Source organism: Cherax quadricarinatus, chromosome 52, assembly GCF_038502225.1.
Source record: "Cherax quadricarinatus isolate ZL_2023a chromosome 52, ASM3850222v1, whole genome shotgun sequence".
NCBI lineage: Eukaryota > Metazoa > Arthropoda > Malacostraca > Decapoda > Parastacidae > Cherax > Cherax quadricarinatus.
Genome location: NC_091343.1, coordinates 11,490,720 through 11,512,463, shown reverse-complemented (window position 1 = coordinate 11,512,463; position 21,744 = coordinate 11,490,720). Strand labels below are relative to the sequence as shown.

The 21,744-nt window shown below is 46.4% G+C and overlaps 1 protein-coding gene across 1 annotated transcript in view; it reads right to left on the bottom strand.

Moving 5' to 3' along the window:
- Positions 1-236: 236 nt before the first annotated feature.
- The window catches only part of LOC138851050 (aminopeptidase N-like), a 70,770-nt gene continuing 49,262 nt past the window's right edge, over positions 237-21,744 (bottom strand). The window contains exons 13-18 of the mRNA XM_070096044.1: positions 6,304-6,446; positions 5,708-5,898; positions 5,423-5,593; positions 5,043-5,186; positions 4,830-4,911; positions 237-754 (exon numbers count right to left, since the gene is read on the bottom strand). Of these exons, the coding sequence (XP_069952145.1) occupies positions 584-754; positions 4,830-4,911; positions 5,043-5,186; positions 5,423-5,593; positions 5,708-5,898; positions 6,304-6,446 (902 nt within the window). The 3' untranslated portion in view covers positions 237-583. The remainder of the gene's footprint in view (positions 755-4,829; positions 4,912-5,042; positions 5,187-5,422; positions 5,594-5,707; positions 5,899-6,303; positions 6,447-21,744) is intronic.

Sequence of the window (21,744 nt, the reverse complement as noted above, 5' to 3'; positions counted from 1 at the left end):
GCAAACAAAACTTAATGGTACTATCCTGGCCGAAATATGCATCAGTCATTAAATATTGAAACAATTCAAAACAGGTGAACATCAAATTTTTCTAACGTGATTTAATGGGAATAAAAAACTCAACACTGTTTTACATATAAAATGGTTAAATCTTCACGTACACATCTGAATTTTAAGAGTTCCAGTATTACTGACTGGTATTGAATGGGTTATATGAAGGCTTAATGATTCTCGTGTAAATGATAGGCTTTAATTCCAATAAATAAACCAACACACCACCATGTTTCAAACCATAGCTTGGTAGGAGCACCTACAAGCAGGTGTCTTCTGGTGAAAGTACAAGTGCTGTGTCCTTAAGCAACAAAGAACTAACTTTCTCATAAATTATGTTATTTTATTACACATTAATTACATAAATATTCACATAGATTGGAGTATAAATGGAGATCTAAGAATATTAAGAATAAAGATATAAATGTATTTATACAGTGCAATATAAATTAAAAATAATCTTGAGAACTGAATAAAAACTCAGAACTTTAGTCTTTTAAACAAGTCCATATACATACGCAGATATTATATTTCACTGGTTGTTAAGCTGGGTATAGTAACCATGGTCTTTGAGCCACTGAACGATGACCATGAAGTTGTTGTTCATCCAGGAAATATTGTTGGCAGTTCTCTCAATGGCTTGATCAACAGCTCGTTGTGCTGTTCTCAGTTTTCCAGAGTGCTTTTTCTTGAACAACTCCAGCTAGAAATAAATAATATAATTATTACACATTATGCACGACGTGTTTACTATATCATACATTTAACTGAATCCGCTAAAGTTTCTCCTTTCTCTAAAAAGCGTTCAGTTCTGGCACCTGCTGACTGTTCTACAGCTTTATACAAAGTTTTCCCTCTTACTTTATTAGCGAGTTCATGTAGGCATCTTATTCTTAAATTATCTGTTACTTTGATTAAACCATTTTATTTTATTTTAAAACCCCGGCCATCTCCCACCGAGGTAGAGTGAAATGACAAAGCAAGACTTTCACTTGCACTCATTCAGTCACTGTTTTGCCCGATGGACGTTGAAATTGCAGTTCAGGTGATCCTTCAAATCGCAAGATCTTCTTCCCTCTTTCAGAGTACAGGCACTGTACTTCCCACCTCCAGGACTCTAGTTCAATTAACTGGTTTCTCCGAATCCTTTCACAAATGTTAGCTTGTTCACACCAACAGTAAGTTAAATCATAAAAACCACTTGCCTTCACTCCTAACACGCTCACAAGCCTGTCGATGTCCAAGCTCCTTGCACTTAAAAACTCCTTTACTCACTCTCTCCCTCCCACTTTTCGTAGGACGAACCTTACATTTTCCCTACACCCCAGATTTATACCCTCTCTTAGTCATTCCATTTTTCTAAACTCTTTCTAAATGTCCAAACCCCGTCAACAACCTCTTCATAGCACTCCAAATTATATTTTTTGGCAACTCCATACCTCCTAATCTCCAAACTCCGAATTCTCTGCATGAAATCCATACCACACATTGCCCTCAAACACGACATCTCTATTGCCCTACAGCCTTCTCCTTGCTGCAAGACTCAAAACCCATACTTCACACGCATCAAGTGTTGGTACCACTATTCTCTGGTACATTTCCCTTTTTGCCTGCATGAATGATGTTCTTTGTCTTCACAGATGCCTCAGTGCACCACCCACCATCTTTTCCCGTCGTTAGTTCTCTGGTTCACCTCATCTCTCATAGAACCATCTGCCAATAAGCCCTCTCTCCCAAATACAGGAACACATTTACTGCCTCCAAACTCCCCCGTTGACTATATTTTCTCATTTCCTATATTTTTGTTTATACCCTCATGACCTTGCTCTTTGCTATGTTTATGCTCTCGTTTGCCAACCAGATTCACTAACTTACAACCTCACACCTCTAACATCATAGGACACTTCTTTTACAACCCCATCTATAAATATGGTAAACAACCATAGTGACATCCCACATCCGTAAATCCTATTTTAATTGGAAAATAATCTCTCTCTCTCCGACATATTCTAACCTGCGCCTAGCAACACACTGCCCTCCTATCCACATTATCATATTTATTCTTTTTTTTTTATTTTATTTATTCTTATTTATTCTTTCACAATTTTTAGACAACTCTTGCTGTGATACATATGTAATATTTTTTTAGTAAAACTTGTATGTGATACCGATAGGTTGATGGAAAAACAAAAAAATACAAACAGATTGTTCGATCCTGGAACAATGTGAGTGACTCACACTGTTAGTGTTTGTATGTGGAATCTTATTTTCTACCTCTTCATTGTTTACTTATTTCACTCCTTTCCCCCCCCTCTCTCTCTCTCTCTCTCTTTCCAACTCCTGTTCAAACTTTTCATTCTCTTTCTTACCCATCCACCAAAAACTGACACTGCCGTAGTCTATGATAATCTAAGATAACTTTTTTCTCACTTATGAGAGTAAAAAATGACCTTCACTGAGGCCAATTTAATTTCACACTCCTTTCTTCCTTCGTCATATTCCTATTATCATTTGTCTGCTTTACAAAGCTTCCTCGGATATCCCATTGCACAAACTCAGTTTGCTTGAAACAAAAAAATTAAAAAATGATTATGCAAATTTTTGAAATAAAATTTTATTTTGCATCAAGCCTAACCTAACTTTTCTAAAATTTATGTAATATAATATCGTCAAATTTACCTACACTATCAAAGAACTTACATAAGTACAACTGGAGAAAAGTGGTATAAAATACAGACACCATAATGAAAGAAACAAAAGTTTTATCACTATTATTTAACAATTTTCGCTGTGTGGAGAAACGTTGTCAATAAAGGTTAGCAATATAGTGCAATATAGTGCATGTGTCTTCTTGTGCAATATAGTGCATGTGTCTTCTTGTGCAATATAGTGCATGTGTCTTCTTTACCATGACTGTATTACGTGGGAGAGAAGGAGGTGGGATAACTTTAAATTACTAAATTTTTAATTACATTTAACTTTTCACCTCTTGTTGATTTATTCAAGGAAAATCCCATAACACGGGTTTTTACTTAAGATGACTTCACCCTTCAGTGGTACCCACCCCACGTCAGGGGCTGGTGAAGCAGCTGGTAATACTACAATAGGCCACGGCAGCAGCGACTACTGACTTATCAGTACTACAATGGTTATTGCATTTAACATCATGTGTCAGAATTATCCTTTACATGACGTGTCACCAAAGCTTCAAAATTTTTTTTTATTAAGGCCAGTTTGTTTTGTCCCTAAGCAATTGTTTACCCCTAGAGTTCACAATACTCTGTAATAGCCTAGAATATAGGGAAGGTTTTCCAAGTTTTTAAATATCTCTCTTGGAGTCATTAGGTCTCAAAACATTAAAAAAACCATTCCCAACAGCGTTGGATGTTGCTCTCTGTCACACGTCTCTCATATCATCAAATGGACAGGTCTTATATGCCAGATGAACAACAGTAGAGTCCAAAAAGGATAGTCCCATATTTACATTAGGGTTAGAAAAAATTTTGTAGCAAGAATATGAAGTTAAAAAATTGTGACTTAATCAGTGCCCTTAATGTTAACTTTAGTGATTAATGAACTGTGAAATGAACTTTGTAATAGTTGTCACAATATTAACGGTGTTATCTTTCAAATATTCCTCATAAACGCCAACATGCGCGCTCGACAGAGGCTTTAGCATAGTCCCTGAAGCCTTGTTGAAAAATATTAAATAATTAATAGCCATTAAAATTTTATTATATGTTAATGACCCTCAAAATGTGTCAATATTATTATGAATAAATGTATATCTTCGTTCGCTCCATTGTTATATTTTTGCTTATATTTTTTACATTAATGACTACATGGACTTCGGCCATTGTCTTCCATTATAAAAAAAAAAGAATATTATGAGTTAGGGTAAAGAAAAAAAACAACTTAAAAATTGCAAGTAGAGGAAAGGAAAAATCATCCGGCAAATGCCTGGGTACAACTTCTTGGTACATCTCACCAAAGTGGTGCCTCCAGCAAGACCACGTTCTGTAAAGCCTCACATCTCGGGAGATAACTATACCAATATATATGGCTATCATCCCAGGCTTCCCAGAATGTATGTGAGATTGGCTCAAGAAATCGTAATATATATAATTTTCAACAACTCATGGAACTAGCAAGATAAAACTAACTCCTAAACCACTGTGACCAGCCCAATACAGTAGTTAGAGCACTGGCCCACTAGTTATTGGACTAGCTTGCCAACGGTTCGAATCCTGCCTGTTTCATGAGTGGGAGAGATTACCAGTAATGTTAAAAATGCACCACAATCAAAGGCAAACTCTATCAAAATGAAAATCAGAGTAATGGTTGCTTATTTATAAGAACATAAGAATGGAAGAACACAGCAGCAGGCCTATTAGCCCATACTCAGCACGCCCTTCTCAAATCCCAATTCATTTTCAATGCTACCCAAAGAATAAGATTTGATAACCCTATTAACTCATCTGAAAGTCCTACTCAAATCCAACTCCTCTCACTCGTGTATTTATCTAACCTAAATTTGAAGCTACCCAAGGTTTTAGCTTCAATAACCCTACTAAGCAGACTGTTCCACTCAGACTACCCTATTTCCGAACCAGTACTTAAGTACATCCTTTCTAAATCTAAACTTATCCAATGTAAATCCATTATTTCGAGTTCTTTCTTGGAGGGATATCCTCAGGATTTTAATAAAATGGAGCAATGCTCCCTGTAATTTACTTATCTCACTTAACACAGTATAATACGTTGGTAGGCTGACTCACCTCTTTCAGTTCCAGGTCTGTGTTTAAGGACTCAGTAACTGACTCAAGCAGTTCAGCTATGGTAAATAACCCTGTCCCAAGGCTGAAAATTAACGTGTCCTTGTTATGGCAAGGTTAATTTTAGAAAAAGAAAAAAAAAACTGTAAACTGTGTGTCATATTTTGAGAAATATGTTCACGCCCTAACCGAAAAATATTAGTTTTTCATACTCACAAGTCAATAACTTTCTCCCATTTATCTCTAATATAGTTCCAGGCAAGGTGGCTTCCTACACTGTTCCTGGCTACACCACTGAACGCTGTTTGTGCATCCTGTTTCCTTATACCGCTGCCGTCTGTGAAAGCCATGTCGAGGTACCTGAGGGAATTTTTTTTAGCTCTTCACTTGAATTACACAACATAAGGAATTTTTGCTCAATATTCTTAGTTATTTTTGTAAACGGAGGTATATAAGAAAATAGATTTTATGTATCTACGAGAAGATAATTTACATGCAAAGTTTATAATTGCTAAACTATTGTTTAATGAATAACAAACATATTTCATTATATTACCTAACGTATTGAGAAGAAGCTTATAGCGAGTTGAACTAACCTAGACAGAATCCAGACCTTCTTGGTACATCCCAGAGCATCCAGCAGCGTCCTTTTCTCAGAGGCAACGTTGGAGGCGAGGTACTGGTTCCAGCCAAAGTTCCACTCCTCCTCACCACCAGCAGCAATAGCGGTGCAGTACACTGTGCTCTTCAGGTTGGGCGACACGATGCTGCGTATACGATTAAAAACTAATATTTGCTGTCCATATGAAATGCGTTCAGGTTTTCATTGGCAGAAAATGCAAAGTTCTTTAACTGGATCTGAGTTTGTTTACAAAAGTTACCTGGGGTCAGCTGGGTTCTGCATCCACTTTTGGTAAAGGGAAACAGAGTTGTTGACACAGTTCTGGTACTCTAGGTTGCAGGCCCACGTCAGTGCTTTGACCCGCTTGAACTGCTCCAGATGAGGATCATTCATGTCGTCTTGGAAGCCAACAGACTCGTACAGAGGAGTCAGGAGGGTGAGCAAGTAGTTCTGTTCTCCCGAGTGATTAAAATAAAGTATTTAAAACACAAACTTAAATACTCATATACACAGGGTATCTGAAAATTGTTATACTAAAAACACGGATGAAATAGCTTTTTCTTGAGATCGAAACATAATGTACATAAAAAAGATAAATACATTTTCCTTTGCTGATGCGCTACGTCACATTCCCATATCTATATATCATAACGGTAACACAACATTACATATCTCGATATTCTACAAGACTTTAATTTCTCCAAGACTCCAAGAGAATCCTAACTTATTACAAGGAGGTTTCTGTTAAAATGATGGAACAAAAGAGTCATGGCTAATTCTAAAAGTGTGACGTGGGAACACAAATAAACAACTTATATCTATCTTCTCAATCATTTTAACTGCATTAACGACTACCTTAAGAGCTCCATAGTTTCCTGAGCGGGTAAACATTCTCTTGATGTAGTTGAGGTTGGACAATGCAGACTCCCATGGGACGTACTCTTCCTCGTTTTTCAAGTAGGTATTCACACCCATTGCTATGTCATAGGATAACTGACCTGATTGAGGATATATTTGAAAAATAATAAATGATTAATTTTTAAACTGATTAATCTTTAAATTGATTAATCTCTCTAGCCAATATTGACGTTTCGGCTAGACATTATTTAACAAGAAATAGAGAAAAGAAAATTCTACCTTAGGTAATAATTAACACATTATCTTAGCCATAAGTTGATCGTAATTTTTTTTCCAGTTTGTTTGGACATTGGATGACTTGTGGATAAAAATATATTATGGTACATTAACGTTTCAAAAAGTAATTATCAATTATTTTGTGTTCATCAATAAATGCTGTTTTCTGTAATGCATTTTATACTGTACAAGTGTGTGCATTAGTCAGGTATTCCAGTACTGGGTCTGGGTTAGGAGTCAGGTATGCCAGTACTGGGTCTGGTTTAGGAGTCAGGTATGCCAGTACTGGGTCTGGGTTAGGAGTCAGGTATGCCAGTACTGGGTCTGGGTTAGGAGTCAGGTATGCCAGTACTGGGTCTGGGTTAGGAGTCAGGTATGCCAGTACTGGGTCTGGGTTAGGAGTCAGGTATGCCAGTACTGGGTCTGGGTTAGGAGTCAGGTATGCCAGTACTGGGTCTGGGTTAGGAGTCAGGTATGCCAGTACTGGGTCTGGGTTAGGAGTCAGGTATGCCAGTACTGGGTCTGGGTTAGGAGTCAGGTATGCCAGTACTGGGTCTGGGTTAGGAGTCAGGTATGCCAGTACTGGGTCTGGGTTAGGAGTCAGGTATGCCAGTACTGGGTCTGGGTTATGAGTCAGGTATGCCAGTACTGGGTCTGGGTTAGGAGTCAGGTATGCCAGTACTGGGTCTGGGTTAGGGGTCAGGTATGCCAGTACTGGGTCTGGGTTAGGAGTCAGGTATGCCAGTACTGGGTCTGGGTTAGGGGTCAGGTATGCCAGTACTGGGTCTGGGTTAGGGGTCAGGTATGCCAGTACTGGGTCTGGGTTAGGGGTCAGGTATGCCAGTACTGGGTCTGGGTTAGGAGTCAGGTATGCCAGTACTGGGTTTGGGTTAGGGGTCAGGTATGCCAGTACTGGGTCTGGGTTAGGGGTCAGGTATGCCAGTACTGGGTCTGGGTTAGGAGTCAGGTATGCCAGTACTGGGTCTAGGTTAGGAGTCAGGTATGATAGTACTGGGTCTGGGATAGGAGTCAGGTATGCCAGTACTGGGTCTGGGTTAGGGGTCAGGTATGCCAGTACTGGGTCTGGGTTAGGAGTCAGGTATGCCAGTACTGGGTCTAGGTTAGGAGTCAGGTATGCCAGTACTGGGTCTAGGTTAGGAGTCAGGTATGCCAGTACTGGGACTGGATTAGGAGTCAGGTATGCCAGTACTGGGTCTGGGTTAGGAGTCAGGTATGCCAGAAATGGGCCTGGGTTAGGAGTCAGGTATGCCAGTACTGGGTCTGGGTTAGGAGTCAAGTTTGCCAGTAGTGAGTCTGGGTTAGGAGTCAGGTATGCCAGTAGTGGGTCTGCGTTAGGAGTCAAGTTTGCCAGTAGTGGGTCTGGGTTAGCAGTCAGGTATGCCAGTACTGGGTCTGGATTAGGAGTCAGGTATGCCAGTACTGGGTCTGGGTTAGGAGTCAGGCATGCCAGTACTGGGTCTGGGTTAGGAGTCAGGTATGTCAGCAGTGGGTCTGGGTTAGGAGTCAGGTATGCCAGTACTGGGTCTGGGTTAGGAGTCAGGTATGTCAGCAGTGGGTCTGGGTTAGGAGTCAGGAATGCCAGTAGTGGGTCTGGGTTAGGAGTCAGGTTTGCCAGTAGTGGGTCTGGGTTAGGAGTCAGGTATGCCAGTACTGGGTCTGGGTTAGGAGTCAGGTGCACCATTACTGGGTCTGGGTTAGGAGTCAGGTATGCCAGTGCTGGGCCTAGGTTAGGAGTCAGGAATGCCAGTAGTGGGTCTGGGTTAGGAGTCAGGTTTGCCAGTACTGGGTCTGGGTTAGGAGTCAGGTATGCCAGTACTGGGTCTGGGATAGGAGTCAGATATGCCATTACTGGGTCTGGGTTAGGAGTCAGGTATGCCATTACTGGGTCTGGGTTAGGAGTCAGGTATGCCAGTGCTGGGTCTGGGTTAGGAGTCAGGTATGCCAGTAGTGGGTCTGGGTTAGGAGTCAGGTATGCCAGTACTGGGTCTGGGTTAGGAGTCAGGTATGCCAGTAGTGGGTCTGGGTTAGGAGTCAGGTATGCCAGTACTGCGTCTGGGTTAGGAGTCAGGTATGCCAGTACTGGGTCTGGGTTAGGAGCCAGGTATGCCAGTACTGGATCTGGGTTAGGAGTCAGGTATGCCAGTACTGGGTCTGGGTTAGGAGTCAGGTATGCCAGTACTGGGTCTGGGTTAGGAGTCAGGTATGCCAGTACTGGGTCTGGGCTAGGAGTCAGGTATGCCAGTACTGGGTCTGGGTTAGGGGTCAGGTATGCCAGTACTGGGTCTGGGTTAGGGGTCAGGTATGCCAGTACTGGGTCTGGGTTAGGAGTCAGGTATGCCAGTACTGGGTCTAGGTTAGGAGTCAGGTATGATAGTACTGGGTCTGGGTTAGGAGTCAGGTTTGCCAGTACTGGGTCTGGGTTAGGGGTCAGGTATGCCAGTACTGGGTCTGGGTTAGGAGTCAGGTATGCCAGTACTGGGTCTAGGTTAGGAGTCAGGTTTGCCAGTACTGGGTCTGGGATAGGAGTCAGGTATGCCAGTACTGGGTCTGGGTTAGGGGTCAGGTATGCCAGTACTGGGTCTGGGTTAGGAGTCAGGTATGCCAGTACTGGGTCTAGGTTAGGAGTCAGGTATGCCAGTACTGGGTCTAGGTTAGGAGTCAGGTATGCCAGTACTGGGACTGGATTAGGAGTCAGGTATGCCAGTACTGGGTCTGGGTTAGGAGTCAGGTATGCCAGAAATGGGCCTGGGTTAGGAGTCAGGTATGCCAGTACTGGGTCTGGGTTAGGAGTCAAGTTTGCCAGTAGTGAGTCTGGGTTAGGAGTCAGGTATGCCAGTAGTGGGTCTGCGTTAGGAGTCAAGTTTGCCAGTAGTGGGTCTGGGTTAGCAGTCAGGTATGCCAGTACTGGGTCTGGATTAGGAGTCAGGTATTTCAGTACTGGGTCTGGGTTAGGAGTCAGGCATGCCAGTACTGGGTCTGGGTTAGGAGTCAGGTATGTCAGCAGTGGGTCTGGGTTAGGAGTCAGGTATGCCAGTACTGGGTCTGGGTTAGGAGTCAGGTATGTCAGCAGTGGGTCTGGGTTAGGAGTCAGGAATGCCAGTAGTGGGTCTGGGTTAGGAGTCAGGTTTGCCAGTAGTGGGTCTGGGTTAGGAGTCAGGTATGCCAGTACTGGGTCTGGGTTAGGAGTCAGGTGCACCATTACTGGGTCTGGGTTAGGAGTCAGGTATGCCAGTGCTGGGCCTAGGTTAGGAGTCAGGAATGCCAGTAGTGGGTCTGGGTTAGGAGTCAGGTTTGTAAGTACTGGGTCTGGGTTAGGAGTCAGGTATGCCAGTACTGGGTCTGGGATAGGAGTCAGATATGCCATTACTGGGTCTGGGTTAGGAGTCAGGTATGCCATTACTGGGTCTGTGTTAGGAGTCAGGTATGCCAGTGCTGGGTCTGGGTTAGGAGTCAGGTATGCCAGTAGTGGGTCTGGGTTAGGAGTCAGGTATGCCAGTACTGGGTCTGGGTTAGGAGTCAGGTATGCCAGTAGTGGGTCTGGGTTAGGAGTCAGGTATGCCAGTACTGGGTCTGGGTTAGGAGTCAGGTATGCCAGTACTGGGTCTGGGTTAGGAGCCAGGTATGCCAGTACTGGATCTGGGTTAGGAGTCAGGTATGCCAGTACTGGGTCTGGGTTAGGAGTCAGGTATGCCAGTACTGGGTCTGGGTTAGGAGTCAGGTATGCCAGTACTGGGTCTGGGCTAGGAGTCAGGTATGCCAGTACTGGGTCTGGGTTAGGGGTCAGGTATGCCAGTACTGGGTCTGGGTTAGGGTCAGGTATGCCAGTACTGGGTCTGGGTTAGGAGTCAGGTATGCCAGTACTGGGTTTGGGTTAGGAGTCAGGTATGCCAGTACTGGGTCTGGGTTAGGAGTCAGGTATGCCAGTACTGGGTCAGGTATGCCAGTACTGGGTCTGGGTTAAGAGTCAGGTATGCCAGTACTGGTCGGGGTTAGGGGTCACGTATGCCAGTACTGGGTCTGGGTTAAGAGTCAGGTATGCCAGTACTGGGTCTGGGTTAGGAGTCAGGTATGCCAGTACTGGGTCTGGGTTAGGAGTCAGGTATGCCAGTACTGGGTCTGGGTTAGGAGTCAGGTATGCCAGTACTGGGTCTGGGTTAGGAGTCAGGTATGCCAGTACTGGGTCTGGGTTAGGAGTCAGGTATGCCAGTACTGGGTCTGGGTTAGGAGTCAGGTATGCCAGTACTGGGTCTGGGTTAGGAGTCAGGTATGCCAGTACTGGGTCTGGGTTAGGAGTCAGGTATGCCAGTACTGGGTCTGGGTTAGGAGTCAGGTATGCCAGTACTGGGTCTGGGTTAGGAGTCAGGTATGCCAGTAGTACTGGGTCTGGGTTAGGAGTCAGGTATGCCAGTACTGGGTCTGGGTTAGGAGTCAGGAGTAGGTGCCAGTACTGGGTCTGGGTTAGGAGTCAGGTATGCCAGTACTGGGTCTGGGTTAGGAGTCAGGTATGCCAGTAGTGGGTCTGGGTTAGGAGTCAGGTATGCCAGTACTGGGTCTGGGTTAGGAGTCAGGTATGCCAGTACTGGGTCTGGGTTAGGAGTCAGGTATGCCAGTACTGGGTCTGGGTTAGGAGTCAGGTATGCCAGTACTGGGTCTGGGTTAGGAGTCAGGTATGCCAGTACTGGGTCTGGGTTAGGAGTCAGGTATGCCAGTACTGGGTCTGGGTTAGGAGTCAGGTATGCCAGTACTGGGTCTGGGTTAGGAGTCAGGTATGCCAGTACTGGGTCTGGGTTAGGAGTCAGGTATGCCAGTAGTGGGTCTGGGTTAGGAGTCAGGTATGCCAGTACTGGGTCTGGGTTAGGAGTCAGGTATGCCAGTACTGGGTCTGGGTTAGGAGTCAGGTATGCCAGTACTGGGTCTGGGTTAGGAGTCAGGTATGCCAGTACTGGGTCTGGGTTAGGAGTCAGGTATGCCAGTACTGGGTCTGGGTTAGGAGTCAGGTATGCCAGAACTGGGTCTGGGTTAGGAGTCAGGTATGCCAGTACTGGGTCTGGGATAGGAGTCAGGTATGCCAGTACTGGGTCTGGGTTAGGAGTCAGGTATGCCAGTACTGGGTCTGGGTTAGGAGTCAGGTATGCCAGTACTGGGGTCTGGGTTAGGAGTCAGGTATGCCAGTACTGGGTCTGGGTTAGGAGTCAGGTATGCCAGTACTGGGTCTGGGTTAGGAGTCAGGTATGCCAGTAGTGGGTCTGGGTTAGGAGTCAGGTATGCCAGTACTGGGTCTGGGTTAGGAGTCAGGTGCACCATTACTGGGTCTGGGTTAGGAGTCAGGTATGCCAGTGCTGGGCCTAGGTTAGGAGTCAGGAATGCCAGTAGTGGGTCTGGGTTAGGAGTCAGGTTTGCCAGTACTGGGTCTGGGTTAGGAGTCAGGTATGCCAGTACTGGGTCTGGGATAGGAGTCAGATATGCCATTACTGGGTCTGGGTTAGGAGTCAGGTATGCCATTACTGGGTCTGGGTTAGGAGTCAGGTATGCCAGTGCTGGGTCTGGGTTAGGAGTCAGGTATGCCAGTACTGGGTCTGGGTTAGGAGTCAGGTATGCCAGTACTGGGTCTGGGTTAGGAGTCAGGTATGCCAGTACTGGGTCTGGGTTAGGAGTCAGGTATGCCAGTACTGGGTCTGGGTTAGGAGTCAGGTATGCCAGTACTGGGTCTGGGTTAGGAGTCAGGTATGCCAGTACTGGGTCTGGGTTAGGAGTCAGGTATGCCAGTACTGGGTCTGGGTTAGGAGTCAGGTATGCCAGTACTGGGTCTGGGTTAGGTATGCCAGTACTGGGTCTGGGTTAGGAGTCAGGTATGCCAGTACTGGGTCTGGGTTAGGAGTCAGGTATGCCAGTACTGGGTCTGGGTTAGGAGTCAGGTATGCCAGTACTGGGTCTGGGTTAGGGGTCAGGTATGCCAGTACTGGGTCTGGGTTAGGAGTCAGGTATGCCAGTACTGGGTCTAGGTTAGGAGTCAGGTATGATAGTACTGGGTCTGGGTTAGGAGTCAGGTATGCCAGTACTGGGTCTGGGTTAGGGGTGAGGTATGCCAGTACTGGGTCTGGGTTAGGAGTCAGGTATGCCAGTACTGGGTCTAGGTTAGGAGTCAGGTATGCCAGTACTGGGTCTAGGTTAGGAGTCAGGTATGCCAGTACTGGGACTGGATTAGGAGTCAGGTATGCCAGTACTGGGTCTGGGTTAGGAGTCAGGTATGCCAGAAATGGGCCTGGGTTAGGAGTCAGGTATGCCAGTACTGGGTCTGGGTTAGGAGTCAAGTTTGCCAGTAGTGAGTCTGGGTTAGGAGTCAGGTATGCCAGTAGTGGGTCTGCGTTAGGAGTCAAGTTTGCCAGTAGTGGGTCTGGGTTAGCAGTCAGGTATGCCAGTACTGGGTCTGGATTAGGAGTCAGGTATGCCAGTACTGGGTCTGGGTTAGGAGTCAGGCATGCCAGTACTGGGTCTGGGTTAGGAGTCAGGTATGTCAGCAGTGGGTCTGGGTTAGGAGTCAGGTATGCCAGTACTGGGTCTGGGTTAGGAGTCAGGTATGTCAGCAGTGGGTCTGGGTTAGGAGTCAGGAATGCCAGTAGTGGGTCTGGGTTAGGAGTCAGGTTTGCCAGTAGTGGGTCTGGGTTAGGAGTCAGGTATGCCAGTACTGGGTCTGGGTTAGGAGTCAGGTGCACCATTACTGGGTCTGGGTTAGGAGTCAGGTATGCCAGTGCTGGGCCTAGGTTAGGAGTCAGGAATGCCAGTAGTGGGTCTGGGTTAGGAGTCAGGTTTGTAAGTATTGGGTCTGGGTTAGGAGTCAGGTATGCCAGTACTGGGTCTGGGTTAGGAGTCAGGTATGCCAGTACTGGGTCTGGGTTAGGAGTCAGGTATGCCAGTACTGGGTCTGGGTTAGGAGTCAGGTATGCCAGTAGTGGGTCTGGGTTAGGAGTCAGGTATGCCAGTAGTGGGTCTGGGTTAGGAGTCAGGTATGCCAGTACTGGGTCTGGGTTAGGAGTCAGGTATGCCAGTACTGGGTCTGGGTTAGGAGTCAGGTATGCCAGTACTGGGTCTGGGTTAGGAGTCAGGTATGCCAGTACTGGGTCTGGGTTAGGAGTCAGGTATGCCAGTACTGGGTCTGGGTTAGGAGTCAGGTATGCCAGTACTGGGTCTGGGTTAGGAGTCAGGTATGCCAGTACTGGGTCTGGGTTAGGAGTCAGGTATGCCAGTACTGGGTCTGGGTTAGGAGTCAGGTATGCCAGTACTGGGTCTGGGTTAGGTACTGTCAGGTATGCCAGTACTGGGTCTGGGTTAGGAGTCAGGTATGCCAGTACTGGGTCTGGGTTAGGAGTCAGGTATGCCAGTACTGGGTCTAGGTTAGGAGTCAGGTCAGGTGCCAGTACTGGGTCTGGGTTAGGGGTCAGGTATGCCAGTACTGGGTCTGGGTTAGGAGTCAGGTCTGGGTTATGCCAGTACTGGGTCTAGGTTAGGAGTCAGGTAGGAGTCAGGTCATGCCAGTACTGGGTCTGGGTTAGGAGTCAGGTATGCCAGTACTGGGTCTGGGTTAGGAGTCAGGTATGCCAGTACTGGGTCTAGGGTCAGGTAGGGGTGAGGTATGCCAGTACTGGGTCTGGGTTAGGAGTCAGGTATGCCAGTACTGGGTCTGGGTTAGGAGTCAGGTATGCCAGTACTGGGTCTGGGTTAGGAGTCAGGTATGCCAGTACTGGGTCTGGGTTAGGAGTCAGGTATGCCAGTAGTGGGTCTGGGTTAGGAGTCAGGTATGCCAGTACTGGGTCTGGGTTAGGAGTCAGGCATGCCAGTACTGGGTCTGGGTTAGGAGTCAGGTATGTCAGCAGTGGGTCTGGGTTAGGAGTCAGGTATGCCAGTACTGGGTCTGGGTTAGGAGTCAGGTATGTCAGCAGTGGGTCTGGGTTAGGAGTCAGGAATGCCAGTAGTGGGTCTGGGTTAGGAGTCAGGTTTGCCAGTAGTGGGTCTGGGTTAGGAGTCAGGTATGCCAGTACTGGGTCTGGGTTAGGAGTCAGGTGCACCATTACTGGGTCTGGGTTAGGAGTCAGGTATGCCAGTGCTGGGCCTAGGTTAGGAGTCAGGAATGCCAGTAGTGGGTCTGGGTTAGGAGTCAGGTTTGCCAGTACTGGGTCTGGGTTAGGAGTCAGGTATGCCAGTACTGGGTCTGGGATAGGAGTCAGATATGCCATTACTGGGTCTGGGTTAGGAGTCAGGTATGCCATTACTGGGTCTGGGTTAGGAGTCAGGTATGCCAGTGCTGGGTCTGGGTTAGGAGTCAGGTATGCCAGTAGTGGGTCTGGGTTAGGAGTCAGGTATGCCAGTACTGGGTCTGGGTTAGGAGTCAGGTATGCCAGTAGTGGGTCTGGGTTAGGAGTCAGGTATGCCAGTACTGCGTCTGGGTTAGGAGTCAGGTATGCCAGTACTGGGTCTGGGTTAGGAGCCAGGTATGCCAGTACTGGATCTGGGTTAGGAGTCAGGTATGCCAGTACTGGGTCTGGGTTAGGAGTCAGGTATGCCAGTACTGGGTCTGGGTTAGGAGTCAGGTATGCCAGTACTGGGTCTGGGCTAGGAGTCAGGTATGCCAGTACTGGGTCTGGGTTAGGGGTCAGGTATGCCAGTACTGGGTCTGGGTTAGGGGTCAGGTATGCCAGTACTGGGTCTGGGTTAGGAGTCAGGTATGCCAGTACTGGGTCTAGGTTAGGAGTCAGGTATGATAGTACTGGGTCTGGGTTAGGAGTCAGGTTTGCCAGTACTGGGTCTGGGTTAGGGGTCAGGTATGCCAGTACTGGGTCTGGGTTAGGAGTCAGGTATGCCAGTACTGGGTCTAGGTTAGGAGTCAGGTATGCCAGTACTGGGTCTAGGTTAGGAGTCAGGTATGCCAGTACTGGGACTGGATTAGGAGTCAGGTATGCCAGTACTGGGTCTGGGTTAGGAGTCAGGTATGCCAGTAATGGGTCTGGGTTAGGAGTCAGGTATGCCAGTACTGGGTCTGGGTTAGGAGTCAAGTTTGCCAGTAGTGAGTCTGGGTTAGGAGTCAGGTATGCCAGTAGTGGGTCTGCGTTAGGAGTCAAGTTTGCCAGTAGTGGGTCTGGGTTAGGAGTCAGGTATGCCAGTACTGGGTCTGGATTAGGAGTCAGGTATGCCAGTACTGGGTCTGGGTTAGGAGTCAGGTATGCCAGTACTGGGTCTGGGTTAGGAGTCAGGTATGTCAGCAGTGGGTCTGGGTTAGGAGTCAGGTATGCCAGTACTGGGTCTGGGTTAGGAGTCAGGTATGTCAGCAGTGGGTCTGGGTTAGGAGTCAGGAATGCCAGTAGTGGGTCTGGGTTAGGAGTCAGGTTTGCCAGTAGTGGGTCTGGGTTAGGAGTCAGGTATGCCAGTACTGGGTCTGGGTTAGGAGTCAGGTGCACCATTACTGGGTCTGGGTTAGGAGTCAGGTATGCCAGTGCTGGGCCTAGGTTAGGAGTCAGGAATGCCAGTAGTGGGTCTGGGTTAGGAGTCAGGTTTGCCAGTACTGGGTCTGGGTTAGGAGTCAGGTATGCCAGTACTGGGTCTGGGATAGGAGTCAGATATGCCATTACTGGGTCTGGGTTAGGAGTCAGGTATGCCATTACTGGGTCTGGGTTAGGAGTCAGGTATGCCAGTGCTGGGTCTGGGTTAGGAGTCAGGTATGCCAGTAGTGGGTCTGGGTTAGGAGTCAGGTTTGCCAGTACAGGGTCTGGGTCAGGAGTCAGGTATGCCAGTAGTGGGTCTGGGTTAGGAGTCAGGTATGCCAGTAGTGGGGTCTCAGGTATGCCAGTACTGGGTCTGGGTTAGGAGTCAGGTATGCCAGTACTGGGTCTGGGTTAGGAGTCAGGTATGCCAGTACTGGGTATGGGTTAGGAGTCAGGTATGCCAGTACTGGGTCTGGGTTAGGAGTCAGGTATGCCAGTACTGGGTCTGGGTTAGGAGACAGGTACGCCAGTACTGGGTCTGGGTTAGGAGTCAGGTATGCCAGTACTGGGTCTTGGTTAGGAGTCAGGTATGCCAGTGCTGGGTCTGGGTTAGGAGTCAGGTATGCCAGTACTGGGTCTGGGTTAGGAGTTAGGTTTGCAAGTACTGGGTCTGTGTTAGGAGTCAGGTATGCCAGTGCTGGGTCTGGGTTAGGAGTCAGGAATGCCAGTACTGGGTCTGGGTTAGGAGTCAGGTATGCCAGTACTTGGTCTGGGTTAGGAGTCAGGTATGCCAGTGCTGGGTCTGGGTTAGGAGTCAGGTATGCCAGTACTGGGTCTGGGTTAGGAGTCAGGTATGCCAGTAGTGGGTCTGGGTTAGGAGTCAGGTATAGGTATGCCAGTAGTGGGTCTGGGTTAGGAGTCAGGTTTGCCAGTACTGGGTCTGGGTTAGGAGTCAGGTATGCCAGTACTGGGTCTGGGTTAGGAGTCAGGTATGCCATTACTGGGTCTGGGTTAGGAGTCAGGTATGCCATTACTGGGTCTGGGTTAGGAGTCAGGTATGCCAGTGCTGGGTCTGGGTTAGGAGTCAGGTATGCCAGTAGTGGGTCTGGGTTAGGAGTCAGGTTTGCCTGTACTGGGTCTGGGTTAGGAGTCAGGTATGCCAGTACTGGGTCTGGGTTAGGAGTCAGGTATGCCAGTAGTGGGTCTGGGTTAGGAGTCAGGTATGCCAGTACTGGGTCTGGGTTATTAGTCAGGTATGCCAGTACTGGGTCTGGGTTAGGAGTCAGGTATGCCAGTACTGGGTCTGGGTTAGGAGTCAGGTATGCCAGTAGTGGGTCTGGGTTAGGAGTCAGGTATGCCAGTACTGGGTCTGGGTTAGGAGTCAGGTATGCCAGTACTGGGTCTGGGTTAGGAGTCAGGTATGCCAGTACTGGGTCTGGGTTAGGAGTCAGGTATGCCAGTACTGGGTCTGGGTTAGGAGTCAGGTATGCCAGTAGTGGGTCTGGGTTAGGAGTCAGGTATGCCAGTACTGGGTCTGGGTTAGGAGTCAGGTATGCCAGTAGGGTGGGTCTGGGTTAGGAGTCAGGTATGCCAGTACTGGATCTGGGTTAGGAGTCAGGTATGCCAGTACTGGGTCTGGGTTAGGAGTCAGGTATGCCAGTACTGGGTCTGGGTTAGGAGTCAGGTATGCCAGTACTGGGTCTGGGTTAGGAGTCAGGTATGCCAGTACTGGGTCTGGGTTAGGAGTCAGGTATGCCAGTACTGGGTCTGGGTTAGGAGTCAGGTATGCCAGTACTGGGTCTGGGTTAGGAGTCAGGTATGCCAGTACTGGGTCTGGGTTAGGAGTCAGGTATGCCAGTACTGGGTCTGGGTTAGGAGTCAGGTATGCCAGTACTGGGTCTGGGTTAGGAGTCAGGTATGCCAGTACTGGGTCTGGGTTAGGAGTCAGGTATGCCAGTACTGGGTCTGGGTTAGGAGTCAGGTATGCCAGTACTGGGTCTGGGTTAGGAGTCAGGTATGCCAGTACTGGGTCTGGGTTAGGAGTCAGGTATGCCAGTACTGGGTCTGGGTTAGGAGTCAGGTATGCCAGTACTGGGTCTGGGTTAGGAGTCAGGTATGCCAGTACTGGGTCTGGGTTAGGAGTCAGGTATGCCAGTACTGGGTCTGGGTTAGGAGTCAGGTATGCCAGTACTGGGTCTGGGTTAGGAGTCAGGTATGCCAGTACTGGGTCTGGGTTAGGAGTGAGGTATGCCAGTACTGGGTCTGGGTTAGGAGTCAGGTAGGTGCCAGTACTGGGTCTGGGTTAGGGTCTGGGTTAGTCAGGTATGCCAGTACTGGGTCTGGGTTAGGAGTCAGGTATGCCAGTACTGGGTCTGGGTTAGGAGTCAGGTATGCAGGTATGCCAGTGCTGGGTCTGGGTTAGGAGTCAGGTATGCCAGTACTGGGTCTGGGTTAGGAGTCAGGTCCAGTACTTGGTCTGGGTTAGGAGTGGGTCTAGGAGTCAGGTATGCCAGTAGTTGGTCTGGGTTAGGAGTCAGGTATGCCAGTAGTGGGTCTGGGTTAGGAGTCAGGTATGCCAGTAGTGGGTCTGGGTTAGGAGTCAGGTTTGCCAGTACTGGGTCTGGGTTAGGAGTCAGGTATGCCAGTACTGGGTCTGGGTTAGGAGTCAGGTATGCCAGTACTGGGTCTGGGTTAGGAGTCAGGTATGCCAGTACTGGGTCTGGGTTAGGAGTCAGGTATGCCAGTACTGGGTCTGGGTTAGGAGTCAGGTATGCCAGTAGTGGGTCTGGGTTAGGAGTCAGGTTTGCCAGTACTGGGTCTGGGTTAGGAGTCAGGTATGCCAGTACTGGGTCTGGGTTAGGAGTCAGGTATGCCAGTACTGGGTCTGGGTTAGGAGTCAGGTATGCCAGTACTGGGTCTGGGTTAGGAGTCAGGTATGCCAGTACTGGGTCTGGGTTAGGAGTCAGGTATGCCAGTACTGGGTCTGGGTTAGGAGTCAGGTATGCCAGTACTGGGTCTGGGTTAGGAGTCAGGTATGCCAGTACTGGGTCTGGGTTAGGAGTCAGGTATGCCAGTACTGGGTCTGGGTTAGGAGTCAGGTATGCCAGTACTGGGTCTGGGTTAGGAGTCAGGTATGCCAGTACTGGGTCTGGGTTAGGAGTCAGGTATGCCAGTACTGGGTCTGGGTTAGGAGTCAGGTATGCCAGTACTGGGTCTGGGTTAGGAGTCAGGTATGCCAGTACTGGGTCTGGGTTAGGAGTCAGGTATGCCAGTACTGGGTCTGGGTTAGGAGTCAGGTATGCCAGTACTGGGTCTGGGTTAGGAGTCAGGTATGCCAGTACTGGGTCTGGGTTAGGAGTCAGGTATGCCAGTACTGGGTCTGGGTTAGGAGTCAGGTATGCCAGTACTGGGTCTGGGTTAGGAGTCAGGTATGCCAGTACTGGGTCTGGGTTAGGAGTCAGGTATGCCAGTACTGGGTCTGGGTTAGGAGTCAGGTATGCCAGTACTGGGTCTGGGTTAGGAGTTAAATAAGACAATGGAACCTAGTCATAACTTCCACTATGGATGCTCATAAAATAAATTCAGAATAAACATTATTTTCTCAATATGCATCGTCAGTGATGGGTGAGAAACCTGTATATCCGTGATGCTCTTTATATATGATTTAATTTATAATCATTGCATATAAAGTGGCCGATAATATGGAAAACTTCATTAAATAATATAAAATGATTGGTATACAGTAAATTTTAAAAAAATTATTTAAAATTAAAAAAAGTGCTTTTCCTTTGTGGGTTATACTGTTGTTTTTGTTTAACTGTTGCGTGGTATACTGTACAGTGTAATATTATGGGATACTCATGCATAATTAAGCAGTTATGATCAAGAGATTCAGTTGTGGTTCAGACCAAACATCAGAATGGGGAAGAAATGTGTTATGTGGCTTTTGACAGTTGAATTATTGTTGGTGCTAGATGGAGTGGTTTGAGCATCTTAAAATAATTATCTGGGATTTTTCACGCACAACAGTCTCTAGGGTTTGCAGAGAATAGTGTAAAAAAACACAAAACATCCAAACAGCTGCAGTTATGTGGTCGAAAATGCCTTGTAAATGAGAGCTAAGAGGTGATTGGCCAGACCAGGTCAAGCTGACTAACTGAACTATACATTACAACAGAGGTATGTAGAGCATCTCTGAGTGCACAACTCGTCAAACCTTGAAGTGCATAGGTTACTGCAGAAGATCCAACTAGATTTCACTTCTGTCGGCTAAGAACAGGAAACTGAGGTTACAGTGGGCACAGGCTCGCCAAAACTGGACAGCTGAATATTGGAAAAACGTTGCGTAGCAGCGTCAGAATTTAGCGTAAACATGAATCCGTGGATCCATCCTGCCTTGTGTCACTGGTTCATGCTGGTGGTGTAATGGTGTAGGGAATGTTTTCCTGGCGCACATTAGGCCCCATAATATCAAGTGAGCGTCACTTAAATGCCACAGCCTACCAGAGTATTGTTGCCACATTCTACCCATCTCCTAATATCCACTTCCAGTAGCATAATACGCCATGTCACAACGAGATCAATGTACTCCAATGGCCTCTACAGTCCCCACATCTCAGTCCAATAGGGATATGGAGAAACGAGATATTTACAGAATGAACGGGCAGGTAAGAAATTTCCAGCAACTGTGTGATGCTGTAATGTCAAAGTGGACCAGAATTTTTAAGAAAATTTTCCAGCATTGTTGAATCCATATCACGAAGAATTCCGGCTGTTCTGAGAGCAAAAGAAGGCCCTACTCCGTGACCAATGAGTGTATATCAAGATTTTTATTATCAAAATCAGCGCTGCATATACATCAAGAGAGTATCTCTCGGTGTAAATACTTTCGTCCATATTTTAGGGATTAAAGTATCCTTAACTTGTAGTCAACAGGTTATATGTAGCCTTAATAACCTTCCTGTATTATAAACACTGCAGGCACTAAGTGCCCCAGTGTGTCAGCCTATAAAAGCACATGTGTGGCTTGAATTTTATTATAGTTATTAAATATACTTATTAAATAAACATAATCTAAATATTTTGTAAGTTAACTAAAATACCATAAAATTTATTTCTTACTTTTAATTAAAATTGCATTTAATTGTTCGTATTGAATTTCGTGTAATTATATGTCTTAAGCTCCAGAAGTGGATTCAACTGATTTTGAAAGTTGCATTTTTCATAAATTAAATAAACAAACTCTGAAGCTTCCGTAGGGTAATGCATTTCTTGCTACAAGTAATAGCTGTATTATGCTTTATATATATATATATATATATATATATATATATATATATATATATATATATATATATACATATATATATATATATATATATATATATATATATATATATATATATATATATATATATATATATATATATATATATTATTAGTGTTTAGTTATAGTATTGAACACATTTGTAATCTACATATAATTATTGGATTGTAGCCAAATAATTAGAGTTATTAGGCTTAAAGCCTATCTACCATATGGGATATATATATATATATATATATTATATATATATATATATATTATATATATATATATTATACATATATATATATATAATATATACATATATATACTATATATATATATATATATATATATATATAT